This window comes from Bufo bufo, chromosome 8, assembly GCF_905171765.1.
Source record: "Bufo bufo chromosome 8, aBufBuf1.1, whole genome shotgun sequence".
Classification (NCBI taxonomy): domain Eukaryota; kingdom Metazoa; phylum Chordata; class Amphibia; order Anura; family Bufonidae; genus Bufo; species Bufo bufo.
Genome location: NC_053396.1, coordinates 179,907,129 through 179,921,009, shown reverse-complemented (window position 1 = coordinate 179,921,009; position 13,881 = coordinate 179,907,129). Strand labels below are relative to the sequence as shown.

Below are 13,881 nucleotides of genomic sequence, written 5' to 3'. Positions count from 1 at the left end.
TCTTCCGATCACAGTTCTGGGGGTGTCCATTCTGCTGCAGCTCTCTCCCTGTAACTGTCACAGCTTCTAATAGTAGATAGGGCTGGTGGCAGTTGAAGAACAGAACTGAGCATGTGCGACCTCCTCAGCCAGGTGAACAGAAAAAGTAGAAAAAGAACAAACAGCAGGTGGTGCTATACAGATACATTTTATTGAACAACTCAATGGCTATACTGAATTTACAATTACATGGAATTACAAAAGTATTCAGACCCAGGTACTGGTTTGAAAAATGTACTTTAAGGGAACTTCTTATCAAACGGATAAAGACAGAGCAGTTCTTTGACAGATTCAATGTGAAGTAGAGAATGCACTGAAACTGAAAGCTGTAGAAGGAAAACTGTTGATTTTTATTTTTTTTTAATAAAGATCAAATGGAAAAAAAATATTTTAGCCCAAATAAACTACGCCGTTGAAGGATGCAACAGAGCATGTGCGGCCACCTCAGTAGATGGTCGTGCACATTACTATACAGAATGAACAGCAGGGGGCGCAATTATAATGTAATAAAGAAAATATCTCACAGCTGGAGCATTTTTTGAACATGGAGGTTGGCTCATTATAGAGTAAAGAGTAGATCCTGGACTAGTAGGGGAAGAGTGACCTAATATCTCGAATGTAGTGGGAGAGGGAACAGATTGTAGGTTAACTGTAGAGCAAAGAAAATGGATCAGTCGATGGCATTTAAAATGCCATCGAAGGTGGTTGTTTTTCAGTAAACTGCAGGATGAAGATGTAGGCTCAGGGGAAAGGATAAATTAGGGAGAACGCTCATAAGAGGTGAGGGGGCGCTAATAAACCCAAACCGCACTCGCAGCCTCCTCCACAAGGAGGGCAAAGATGGTGTATTTTCCTTTTAAGGTCTAAATTTGTCACCTTCTATAGGGGAATAATCTCCTCCAACCCCTTGAAGGGCATCAATCAGATTAGTACCAATGACACTGGCTGACCTGTTACGTGTGCACTTGGCAGCTGAAGACATCTGTGTTGGTCCCATGTTCATATGTGCCCGCATTACTGAGAAAAATTATGTTTTAATATATGCAAATGAGCCTCTAGGAGCAACGGGGGCGTTGCTATTGCACCTAGAGGCTGTTTTCCCTGCCTGTCCCTCAAAGTGCAGAGGGCGCAGCAGCTGCAGAGGGAGCTGAGCCTCTCGGGGTAATGGTAACGCCCCCGTTGCTCCTAGAGGCTCATTTGCATATAGTAAAAAATTGTTTTTCTCGCCCATATTCCTTGGGGGACACAGGAAACCATGGGTATAGCTCTGCTCCCTAGGAGGCGTGACACTAAGTGAAAGCTGTAAGCCCCTCCTCCATCAGCTATACCCTTCAGCCTGGAGAAGAGACTGCCAGTTTTTGCTTAGTGTCCAAGGAGGCAAGACACCCCCTGCTTATGCAGGGTTGTTATCCTATGATTTTTATTTTTACGTATTTATTGTTTTTAACTCGGTTTTTTTTCTACCTACAGGGACAACAGAGGCGCATTAGACCCCTCTGTTTCTCCCGGGGTTGAGTTGCGCCAGTGCCGGTAATTCCGCACTGCCGCCTCCCCCACAGAAGACAAGGTGGACCAGGGCAGCCTCGCTCCCCTGCGTCCCGCCAGCTCAGGGTCGCCCGCACGCCAAGTCCCTCCCCCGGCTTCCTGCCACCGCGGTGCCAGGAGCTGAAGGGGCGACCCCCGCTGGATGGACTGAGGGCGAAGACAGCGTATGGTGAGAGTGGCTGCTCCAGCCTCCCCTTCCTCCCTCCCACCGCTGCTACCAACATGGCCACTGTTACATGGCCACTGCTACAATCCCGGACAACTCGGCCCTGCCGCCTAACGCCCCGCCACGGAATATCGGGACGTTACCGGGCTTAGTTGGAGGGCAGTCCTAGAACGCTGCCTTACAGAGACGGCTGCAGACATGCAAGCCGTCTGCTACATCTAGGCGCGGTGGGAGCCGTTTTCCTGGCATAAACGGCGCCATGTCATGGCCGGCACTTCAACATCCTTGGGGGTTAAAATCATTTTGCCGCGCGCGCGCGGCTCTGCTTCGGCTTCAGCGCGGCAGAGGGGGGGCGGAGCTTCCTTACACATTCAGCTCCGTGCTGCTGCGCTCCGCTACTTCCGGGTTCATCTCTCTGCCGTGCGATCCTGAAGCCATTCAGCTCCGTGCTGCTGCCTCTCCTCCACAGCCTCCTCAGTCTGTTCCCCTTACAGCTGCCGCTTGTATCTCCGGGTCTGGTAGGACTGTTTAACCCCCTCCGTGCCACAGTACTGTTGCTTGGTTCTCACTTTTAAGTGCAACAGCTTTCCACCATGTCAGACCCTTCTGCAGCCGCCAAGCCATGGTACCATGCCTGTACTGCTTGTAGGGAACCCTTTCCCCGGGGGCAGTCTGATCCGCACTGTACTGCATGCCGAGCTCCACCGCAGCCTCAGTCGCCCGCTGTGTCGCTCCCTGCTTCCTCTGACCCGCCTGACTGGGCTAGATCCCTGTCCCAGGCCGTGGAAAGCCTCACTCATGTCGTGGGCCGCCTAATAGACAGGCCACCTACCCCGCAGGACGCCACTCTGACTGTCGCGCCCTCCGGGTCCACTGCTTCTGCCGCTGCAGCAGGTTCACCCTCTCCTAGTGACCCCTCCCGAGCTAGGCACTCTCAGAAGCGTATTAGAGTAGAGCGAGCCTCCTCCTCGGATGCCTCCCTCTCCCCGCCACGCGTGCGCACCCAGACGAGCCTCTCCTCTCCAAAGGATTCGCTCTCTGAAGGTGAATTGGCGGCTTCAGATTTGGAAATGGACTCGGCCCTGCCGTCCAAGCTAGCCTCAGCGATGGGTCAACTCATCTCTGATATACGTGACACCTTTAAGGTGCAGGATGACCCCCCTAGCTCGGACGTAGCTAGCGTCTCCTTTATCAGACCCAGGCAGGCCTCAAAAGTCTTTCCAATCCACTCTGATTTCTCCTCCGTGGTGTCTAAGGCTTGGGCTCGCCCGGACGCCCGTTTTGTCAACCCAAAGAAGCTGGACATTTGCTATCCTTTTCCAGCCGATGTCGTGGCCACCTGGTCTTCCCCACCCAAGGTGGACCCCCCTGTGGCCCGGCTGTCAAAGAACACGGCCATCCCTGTTCCCGACGGGTCCTCTCTTCAGTCAGCGGAGGACCGTCGCATGGAGACCCTGTCCAAGGGCATTTTTGCTGCCTCCGGTTCTGCCCTCAGACCGGTTTTTGCCTCTGCTTGGGCAGGGAAAGCAATCTCTGCTTGGGGTACGCAGCTGGAACAGGAGTTGGACTCGGACATCCCCATCCAGGACCTACGTTCCTTGGCCCAGCTTATTATTCGGGCCGGGAATTTTGTCTGTGAGGCCTCCCTTGATGCGGGAGCCCTTATTGCACGCTCCTCCGCCCTGGCAGTTGCCGTCAGGAGGGAGCTCTGGCTGAAGGTCTGGAAAGCGGACGCTGCCTCCAAACGTTCCTTGGCGGGGCTACCGTTTGCGGGTTCCCGCCTTTTCGGGGTCCGCTTAGACGAACTTATTTCAGAGGCCACGGGTGGTAAAAGCACCCATCTTCCTCAACCCCAAGCCAGGGGCGCCCCCCGCGGACGCCCTGGTGCGTCTCGTTTTCGGTCCTCCCGCAGGGCCTCTGGGGCTCCCACCACAGCTGCCGCTTCGGCTCCTCCCCAGGACAAGCGTAGGAAGCCGTTTTTTCGGGCGCAGCCCTCCTGGCGCAAGCCGCAGGCTGCCCGCACACCCGCAGCAAAACAGTCCTCTGCCTGAAGGCGCGCCCCCACCCACCCGGGTGGGGGGCCGGCTCCTCCTTTTCAAGGACGTCTGGATGGCTCACGTCTCCGACGCCTGGGCCCTCGAAATTGTGTCCTCCGGATACAAAATCGAATTTGCATCCTTCCCTCCGGATCGGTTCTTTCGCTCCCGCCCCACGCGAGACCCGAAAGACGCGGCTGCGTTCTCCGCGGCCGTTCAAGCCTTACTGGACAGGGGGGTGATTACCCCCGTTCCTCTAGAGGAAAGATTCCAAGGGTTCTACTCGAACCTCTTTGTAGTTCCCAAGAAGGGAGGTTCGGTGCGGCCCATTTTGGACCTCAAAAAGCTCAACCGTTTTCTCCTCCTTCGACGGTTTCGGATGGAGTCCCTCCGCTCCGCGGTGGCTTCCCTGGAGCAGGGAGATTTCATGTCTTCCATCGATATACAGGATGCCTACCTCCATGTTCCGGTAGCCCAGTGTCACCATCGCTTCCTTCGATTCGCCGTGGGGGACCTCCACTTCCAATTTGTCGCCCTTCCCTTTGGACTGGCAACAGCCCCCCGGGTGTTCACCAAGGTCCTGGCCCCGGTTTTAGCCTTACTCCGTTCCAGGGGTGTTTTTCTGCTACCGTACTTGGACGATATCCTCATCAAGGCTCCGTCCCTTTCTCAAGCGGTTGCCAGCGTGGATCTCACTCTAGAGACTCTGGCGAGGTTCGGTTGGGTCATCAACTTCCCCAAGTCCTCTCTTCCCCCCTCCAGACAACTCGTCTTCCTGGGAATGCTTTTAGACACGGGAGCGGCGGAGGTACGTCTTCCCTCGGAAAAACGTCTGATCCTCCGTGGGGCGGTTCGGGGTCTCCTTCTCCACCGTCGACCGTCCTTCCGCTTCTGCATGCGGGTATTGGGGCAGATGGTTGCCTGCTTCGAGGCGATCCCATTTGCGCAGTTTCACTCCCGCCCTCTCCAACGGGCGATCCTCTCCTTCTGGGACAAATCGCCGCAGTCTCTGGATCATCCCTTCCATCTTTCGCCTCCGGTGCGGTCATCTCTCCGCTGGTGGTTACAGTCCCCTCTTCTGGGCAGGTCCTTTCTGCCACTCAACTGGTTGGTGGTTACAACCGATGCCAGTCTCTCGGGCTGGGGAGGCGTGTTTCCTCCCCGATCCGTCCAGGGCATTTGGTCTCCATCGGAGTCCAAACTCTCGATCAATGTCCTGGAACTGAGAGCGGCCCTTCTGTCTCTACGACACTGGACTCATCTGCTGAAGGGTCATCCAGTTCGTGTACAATCAGACAACGCCACGGCCGTGGCGTACATAAACCACCAGGGGGGCACTCGCAGCGCTGCAGCGATGCGAGAGGTCACCAGCATTCTCCGTTGGGCGGAAGCCCACGTCCCGGCCCTATCTGCAATTTTTATTCCAGGGGTGGACAATTGGGCGGCGGACTTCCTCAGTCGCACCACCGTCGACCCCGGCGAGTGGTCTCTTCACCCGGAGGTATTCGAGGCCATTTGCCTTCGTTGGGGCATTCCGGACGTGGACCTCATGGCCTCAAAATTCAATCACAAGGTCCCCGCCTATCTGTCCAGGGCCAGGGATCCGGGAGCTTGCGGAGCCGACGCCCTCGTTCTTCCTTGGCGAGGCTTCGCGCGCCCATACATATTCCCTCCCATCCCTCTCCTGCCCAAGGTCCTTCGGAAGATCGCGGCGGAAGGCGTCTCGGTGATTCTGGTCGCTCCGGACTGGCCCCGCCGGTCTTGGTATGCCGACCTCATGCTGCTCCTGGCAGACGCGCCCTGGCCACTGCCCGCCAGGGAAGATCTTCTCTCTCAGGGACCGATCTTCCACCCGCGTTTAGGGTCCCTACGTTTGACGGCGTGGTTGTTGAGACCACCGTCCTGACACGTAGGGGCTTTTCTGCGGACGTCGTCCGCACCATGATCCGCGCCCGTAAGCCGTCCTCTTCTAGGATCTATTATAGGACCTGGAGGACTTTTTTGGGGTTCTGTGCCGAGCTGGGGATTCCTCCGCTCCGCTTTTCTCTCCCCACCGTTTTGTCCTTCCTGCAGAGCGGACTGGCCCAAGGTCTAGGCCTTAGTTCTTTGAAGGGTCAGGTATCTGCGCTGTCCATTTTGTTTCAGCGCCCACTGGCCCCTCTTGGCCCTGTCAAGACCTTCCTTCAGGGCGTGGCTCACGCGGTTCCCCCGTATCGCCCTCCGGTACCGCCCTGGGACCTGAACCTGGTTCTCTCAGCGCTCCAGGCTTCTCCTTTCGAGCCTCTGCGGACGGTTTCCTTGCGACTTCTGTCCTGCAAGGTTATTTTCCTTGTAGCCATCACCTCTCTTCGGAGGGTGTCCGAATTGGCTGCACTCTCCTGTCTGGAACCTTTCCTAGTGTTCCACCAGGACAAGGTGGTTCTTCGTCCGGTCCCTTCCTTCCTTCCTAAGGTGGTCTCCGCCTTTCATCTGAACGAGGACATCGTTCTCCCCTCTTTGTGTCCTTCCCCTTCCCATCCGCGGGAGAGGAAGCTTCATCGCCTGGACGTTGTCAGGGCGCTCAAGATTTACCTGGAAGTAACCAGCTCTTTCAGGCATACTGACTCGCTCTTTGTGGTCCCGGAAGGGTCGCGCAGAGGGATGGCGGCATCCAAAGTTGCTATCGCTCGTTTTGTCAAGATGGCTGTTACTGAGGCTTATCTCGCCAAGGGCAGGGTTCCTCCCCTTGGTGTTACCGCTCACTCCACTAGAGCGGTCGGGGCTTCCTGGGCTCAGAGAAATCGGGCTTCTTCGGAGCAGATTTGCAAGGCGGCCACTTGGTCCTCCTTGCACACCTTCACCAAGTTCTACAGGGTGCATACTCATGCGTCGGCTGACGCTGCTTTAGGCCGTCTGGTGTTGCAGGCGGCAGTTGATTGATGCCTCTGGTGTTGGTTGAGTTTGTTCTGGTCCCTCCCTTCTGGGACTGCTCTGGAACGTCCCATGGTTTCCTGTGTCCCCCAAGGAATATGGGCGAGAAAAGGAGACTTTTGTATTACTTACCAGTAAAGTCTCTTTCTCGCTCTTCCTTGGGGGACACAGCACCCGCCCTTCATTGGGTTACAGTTGTGGTTCCGGCTTGGTTGCCCCCGTTGGGGCTCGACAGTTCTTTTTCCGGTTGGTGGTTATCTTTCACTACTTGGACACGCAACTGGCAGTCTCTTCTCCAGGCTGAAGGGTATAGCTGATGGAGGAGGGGCTTACAGCTTTCGCTTAGTGTCACGCCTCCTAGGGAGCAGAGCTATACCCATGGTTTCCTGTGTCCCCCAAGGAAGAGCGAGAAAGAGACTTTACTGGTAAGTAATACAAAAGTCTCCTTTTCTCAGCAATGTGGACACAGATGAACATGGGACCAACACAATGTCCTCAGCTGCCAAGTGCACATGTAACAGGTCAGCCCGTGTCATAGGTACAAAACTGCTGACAGATGCCCTATTTCCATACATGAGGCGCCTGGTATCTGTGCCGGCCGGGTCCCGTGCTGTGCTAGGTGTTCTGTTATCAGCCAGTTTCACCTTCCCCTGTGATTACTGACACCTTCAAAACAAATAAGACGCTGCTAATTTATTCCCAACTGATTAGGAAACATTGTGCGAACCAGGATCTTATTGCTCACAGAGGAGACGGGGTCCTGATTTGAAATTGGCCAAAAAAAAAAAGTAGTTTTTGTACAGATTATGGACAATTTGTCTTGGACATTATCCCTTTAGATGAGGGATGCTCAACCTGCGGCCCTTCAGCTGTTGTAAAACTACAACTCCCCATCATGCCCTGCTGTAGGATGTCCAGGCCTGCTGGGAGTTGTAGTTTTGCAACAGCTGGAGGGCCACAGGTTGGGCATCTCTGCTTTAGACTGATCCCTGAAACTTTATACTCACTCTGTATGGGGGCAGGGAATTGTCAGGAAGGGGGGAGTATGACTTTCATGGAACTTATTTGCTTGGAGATGTTCAAGGGGTTGTCAAGGTTCTATATATTGATGACCTATACTTGGCGTAAGTCATGCACGGACAACCGCCACCCCCACCGATCAGCTGTTCTAAGCAGCAGGAACCAGGAATAACACAGAGGACAGAGCTGGAAGGCCACTCCATTCATTGTGCACTAACCGTGTTGGGTTACCGCCGGACAGCCCCTTTAATTTACTTTTGTTCAAAATGTTTAAAAAACATGTCTTTAGACTTAAAGGGGTTGTCTCACTTCAGAAAATAGCATTTATCATGTAGAGAAATCTAATACAAGACACTTAATAAAGTATTGTGATTGTCCATATTGCCTCCTTTGCTGGCTGGATTCATTTTTTCCATCCCATTATACACTGCTCGTTTCCATAGTTATGACCACCCTGCAATCCATCAGTGGTGGTCGTGCTTGCACGCTTTAGGAAAAAGTGCCAGCCACTCTGGTGGCTGGGGCCGCGGGAGTGCACATAGGCTGGTGCTTTTATTCCTATATTGTGCAAGCACGACCACAACTGATGGACTGCAGGGTGGTCGTAATCCCTGGAAACGAGCAGTTTATAATGTGATGGAAAAATGAAACCAGCCAGCAAAGGAGACTATGGACAATCACGATACATTAGTAAGTGGCCTGTATTAACTTTCTCTACATGATAAATGCTATTTGCTGAAGTGAGACCACCCCTTTAAGTCTCCCTAGTTATATGGAGATGAATGTCACACTTTTTGGGAGGAGGGTTTCCCCCTTCTCGTCTGTTCACTCTGAATTGTTACCTAATCAACAAAGATGAAAGCGGTTATCCCATGAAAAATGTTTTTTTTTTTTTTAAAGCTGCACCTGGATCTGAACACTTTTATAACTGGATGTAATTACAAATTTAGCATAGCCGCTGAGTTATTCATTAAAATCTATCTGCATAGCGCCACCTGCTGTTTGTTCTTTACCTTCTATTACTGTCAAACTCCCTGAGGTGGTCACACATGCTCACTTCCATCCGTCAACTGCCACCAGCCTCCTCTACTGTTAGAAGCTATGACAGTTTGAGGGAAAGAGCTGCAGCAGAAAGCACACAGCCCCTGAGAAAGGACATGCCCCTGAGCTGCCAGTCTGAAATAAATCTAGGAGATGATTGGTGAGATCTCTGGATCCATGTGAGGTCCAGGGCTGGTTGTAACTTTGGTAGAAAGAGGTTATCATGTATTATATGTCGTCTGATTTTTATTTAAATTTATTAAAATTTGAAATACAATAATTATTATTATTATTAGGGAGAAGTTGAAAGTCGCGAAAACCAGTCAGGACTCCGAAGACGGCCCAGAAGCTAAAAAGCCTAAGACTGATCCTCCTGAAAGCACAATGATCAAAAAGGTAAGAAGTTACTGCTGGCAGGGGCTCCGCTCCCAATTGTGTCCGGGACTTGGGAAGTCCTGTCTGTCAGGTTTATGGAACCTTACGGCACTTTTTCCGGTGGCGTTTTAGAGACTCGGCAAGCACGACTTTTGTTTAGCGGTCTTTATATCTATGACCAGCTTAAAGGGGTTGTCTCATCTTTGACAATGGGGGCATATCGCTAGGAGAATATCTCGCTATATCATCAACAGAGCCCCGCAAGTTGTGGCTGGAGGACTCCGGTCCGGCCACCACCAAGCGCTCTCCCCATAGACGTGAATAGGAGCGCACCGCCCATGACTGGCCACCTCTCCCTTTCACTTCTATGGCTCGACGGAAATGGGCTCAGCTGTTTTCAGCGGCCTCATAGAAATTAATGGAGGGCGGCTGTGTATGCGCAGTACATCCTCCACCACGGGCCTCCGTTCTCGATATAGGTGCGGGTCCCAGCGATGTGCCTCCATTGTCTAAGATGAGACAACCCCTTTAACACTAGTGGGAACGGGGCCTATGCATGTACAAGTACCCAAATTTTTTAAGAGGACCTGTCACCTAAATTGTGGTGGGGGCTTCTCTTCATCTGTCTTTTTATAAACTCTACAGTTTTGTAATCTAGGCTACTGTCTCGCTGGTAGAATAGATGGAAGATCTAACGTGATAGCAACCATTACAGCTTCCTGTGCGTTTTTCACCTTTGAAGGGGTTCTCCAGTTTCATAATGAATTTTTATTTCATCTGTCCATTTTTGCCCCATATAGCTGTTTACCATGTCAACACTTTTTTCTCCCCCTGTTCTCAGCATCCCTGCATACTGTTAGGATGTTTACATGCAGAACTTCCTGTTTGTTTTTTTTCAGCTTCCTGCTGGCTTTTCTGACCAAATCCAGCATGCTTTGCTCTGTAATGTTTCTCGAGGTTTGTTCCGCCTGCCACAATGTTCTCTCTGCAGTAGTCGTATCCCCCTCTCCATGTTAGCTAGGCGAAGTACGGTAAGCCCTGTGAAATATTACAGAGCAAAGCATGGAAAATCCAGCTGGTGAAAACAGGAAGTTCTGCATGTAAACGTCCTGCCAGGATGCAGCGATGCTGAGAACAAGGGTAGGAAAGTGCTGACATAAAAAAGATGTGCAGTGCTTGGCGCACTCTGGGCAGTTAAAAAAAAATTCATTATGAAACCAGAGAACGTCTTTAAAAAGTACCACTCATTCGTAACCAGAATGCAGCTCAAACCGATCCACCTCTCCTATCTCTTCCTTCTTTCCTTGTGACATCCTTTTGTAAACTTTTTTTGTGTGTGTGATTTTTGGAGCTGTTGCGGGTAGTGATGAAACTTGTCGCTCACAGGAGCTGCAGCATCTTAACACTTGTTGTGCTATTCCTCTATTATTCATCTTGGAAATGTATAATGTAAATTGATAACCAGGAGTCACTGGGGTGTCTGACAGACTGTATAAGATTACTCCCTTGAGCAGTGGAATGGTAACTCCAAATGGGAATTGGGAATAGTCTTTGTAAGTAAAGTCCTGTCAGGAGAGCCAACAGGTCGTCTTTAGATCTTTTTAGGTGTCCTGTGGCTATATGGTTCTGTCAGTGGGAAATATAGAACACAGGGCAGTAGTAGTGCAGCTGAAGATCACCCCTCAGAAATGTTAGTGATATATAGGCTTACAGTTGCAGGAAAAAGTATGTGAACCCTTTGGAATGATATGGATTTCTGCACAAATTGGTCATAAAGTGTGATCTGATCTTCATCTAAGTCACAACAATAGATAATCACAGTCTGCTTAAACTAATAACACACAAAGAATTAAATGTTCACATGTTTTTATTGAACACACCATGTAAACATTCACAGTGCAGGTGGAAAAAGTATGTGAACCCTTGGATTTAATAACTGGTTGAACCTCCTTTGGCAGCAATAACTTCAACCAAACGTTTCCTGTAGTTGCAGATCAGACGTGCACAACGGTCAGGGGTAATTCTTGACCATTCCTCTTTACAGAACTGTTTCAGTTCAGCAATATTCTTGGGATGTCTGGTGTGAATCGCTTTCTTGAGGTCATGCCACAGCATCTCAATCGGGTTGAGGTCAGGACTCTGACTGGGCCGCTCCAGAAGGCGTATTTTCTTCTGTTTAAGCCATTCTGTTGTTGATTTACTTCTATGCTTTGGGTCGTTGTCCTGTTGCAACACCCATCTTCTGTTGAGCTTCAGCTGGTGGACAGATGGCCTTAAGTTCTCCTGCAAAATGTCTTGATAAACTTGGGAATTCATTTTTCCTTCGATGATAGCAATCCGTCCAGGCCCTGACGCAGCAGAGCAGCCCCAAACCATGATGCCCCCTCCACCATACTTCACAGTTGGGATGAGGTTTTGATGTTGGTGTGCTGTGCCTCTTTTTCTCCACACATAGTGTTGTGTGTTTCTTCCAAACAACTCAACTTTGGTTTCATCTGTCCACAGAATATTTTGCCAGTACTGCTGTGGAACATCCAGGTGCTCTTGTGCAAACTGTAAACATGCAGCAATGTTTTTTGGACAGAAGTGGCTTCCTCTGTGGTATCCTTCCATGAAATCCATTCTTGTTTAGTGTTTTACGTATCGTAGATTCGCTAACAGGGATGTTAGCATATGCCAGAGATTTTTGTAAGTCTTTAGCTGACACTCTAGGATTCTTCTTCACTTCATTGAGCAGTCTGCGCTGTGCTCTTGGAGTCTTCTTTACAGGACGGCCACTCCTAGGGAGAGTAGCAGCAGTGCTGAACTTTCTCCATTTATAGACAATTTGTCTTACCGTGGACTGATGAACAGCAAGGCTTTTGGAGATACTTTTATAACCCTTTCCAGCTTTATGCAAGTCAACAATTCTTAATCGTAGGTCTTCTGAGAGCTCTTTTGTGCGAGGCATCGATCACATCAGGCAATGCTTCTTGTGAAAAGCAAACCCAGAACTAGTGTGTTTTTTATAGGGCAGGGCAGCTGTAACCAACACCTCCAATCTCATCTCATTGATTGGACTCCAGTTGGCTGACACCTCACTCCAATTAGCTCTTGGAGATGTCATTAGTCTAGGGGTTCACATACTTTTTCCACCTGCACTGTGAATGTTTACATGGTGTGTTCAATAAAAACATGGTAACATTTAATTCTTTGTGTGTTATTAGTTTAAGCAGACTGTGATTGTCTATTGTTGTGACTTAGATGAAGATCAGATCACATTTTATGACCAATTTGTGCAGAAATCCATATCATTCCAAAGGGTTCACATACTTTTTCTTGCAACTGTATATGATTTGGAGCTGAACTTCTAACTACTGAGCAGAGTAAATCCTGACAGGACTCCGAAGAGAGAGTCCTGACGACCACGCCCACACACAGTGATTGACAGGTCCCGAGTAGCCATTTGCTCTTTGGCACTTATGGGCTGAGGTTTTCTTAAAGGGGTTATGCCATTGTTAAAGAGGTGTTCCCATCTCAGACATATTGCTAGGCCACTGCTCCCATCCAGCGCTCAACTATTTTCGGCAGCCCCATAGAAATGAATGGAGGGCCGCCCTCCGTGACTTTCAAGGCTCCATTTACGAGATAGGTGCGCGTCCCATCTCTGGGACCCTCACCTATCAGACAATGGGGGCATATTCTAGCGATATGCCCCCATTGTCTGAGATGGGAATACCCCTCTAATGTAAAAAAATTAAATATATTAGGCATCATATAGTCAATGACAATCTCTTTCTAACAAATCTGGAACCAGAGATCTCCCCATTCATTTCTCCAATTACTCTTCTGGATTTACTTTAAGCTGGCAGCTCAGGGGCGCGTCCCCTCTGCCGCAGCTCCCTTCATATCACAGGTCAGGAGGCAGTTGAAGGATGGAATTGAGCATGTGCGACCACCTCAGCGAGGTGGACAGAGCAATAAGAATAAAAACCGTTAGCAGGTGGCGCTATACAGATACATTTTTATTGAATACCTCACTGGCTATATTACATTTTTAATTGCATGCAATTACAAAAGTCTTCCGATTCAGATGCTGGTTTAAAGACTGCAGAATATTTTGCGGGGGGAAACAACCTCTTTAAATGCTAGTAAACTGGTTTATTTGAATGGTAACCGAATGCGTGAAATGATAAAAAATGATTTTTTTTTTAATTCATATTTTCGACAAAAAATCCCACAAAAAAAACGCAAAACCTACTACTAATATATGTGGTTAGATAACGCCTGAGAGAAAAATCTCACCTACCCTCCTTCTGTGGTAGGTATCCCAAAAATCAATAACCACAATCTTGTTGCCAAAGCCAAAAATTCCTTGGCTATTAAGGGGTTAAGTTCGTTATTGTATACGTATTCATTTCCCGCTAATAAAGGGATTCGTTTTATGGTCAAAGACCCAAAGGCAAGATTCCTTTGCGGCGACCTGCTGCCCACAGATGACTGATGAAGGGTACGGATTGAGGGTCCGCTGACTCCTCCAGCTCCTTGAAAGTTTGTATGGGGATCTCATTATGTAATCTTCTCCGCTGCCGAGGACTGAGCCGCCCCTCGCATTAATTTATTCCTCTCTGACATCAATTAAAGACGCCTTAGGTGCTCGCAAAGCTTAAGTGTTGCAAACGGGAGTTCGTTTTGACTTGACAGACTTCGCAAAGTGACATATTTAAATTAGAAAACTGCTCGGGGGGCTCTGTGATTTTATTCCCCACT

At 50.1% G+C, this 13,881-nt stretch overlaps 1 protein-coding gene across 1 annotated transcript in view; it reads left to right on the top strand.

Moving 5' to 3' along the window:
• The window catches only part of SAE1 (SUMO1 activating enzyme subunit 1), a 45,898-nt gene that overhangs the window by 12,820 nt on the left and 19,197 nt on the right, over window positions 1–13,881 (top strand). Inside the window, exon 5 of the mRNA XM_040405439.1 lies at window positions 9,054–9,153. Coding sequence (XP_040261373.1) covers window positions 9,054–9,153 — 100 coding nt within the window. The remainder of the gene's footprint in view (window positions 1–9,053; window positions 9,154–13,881) is intronic.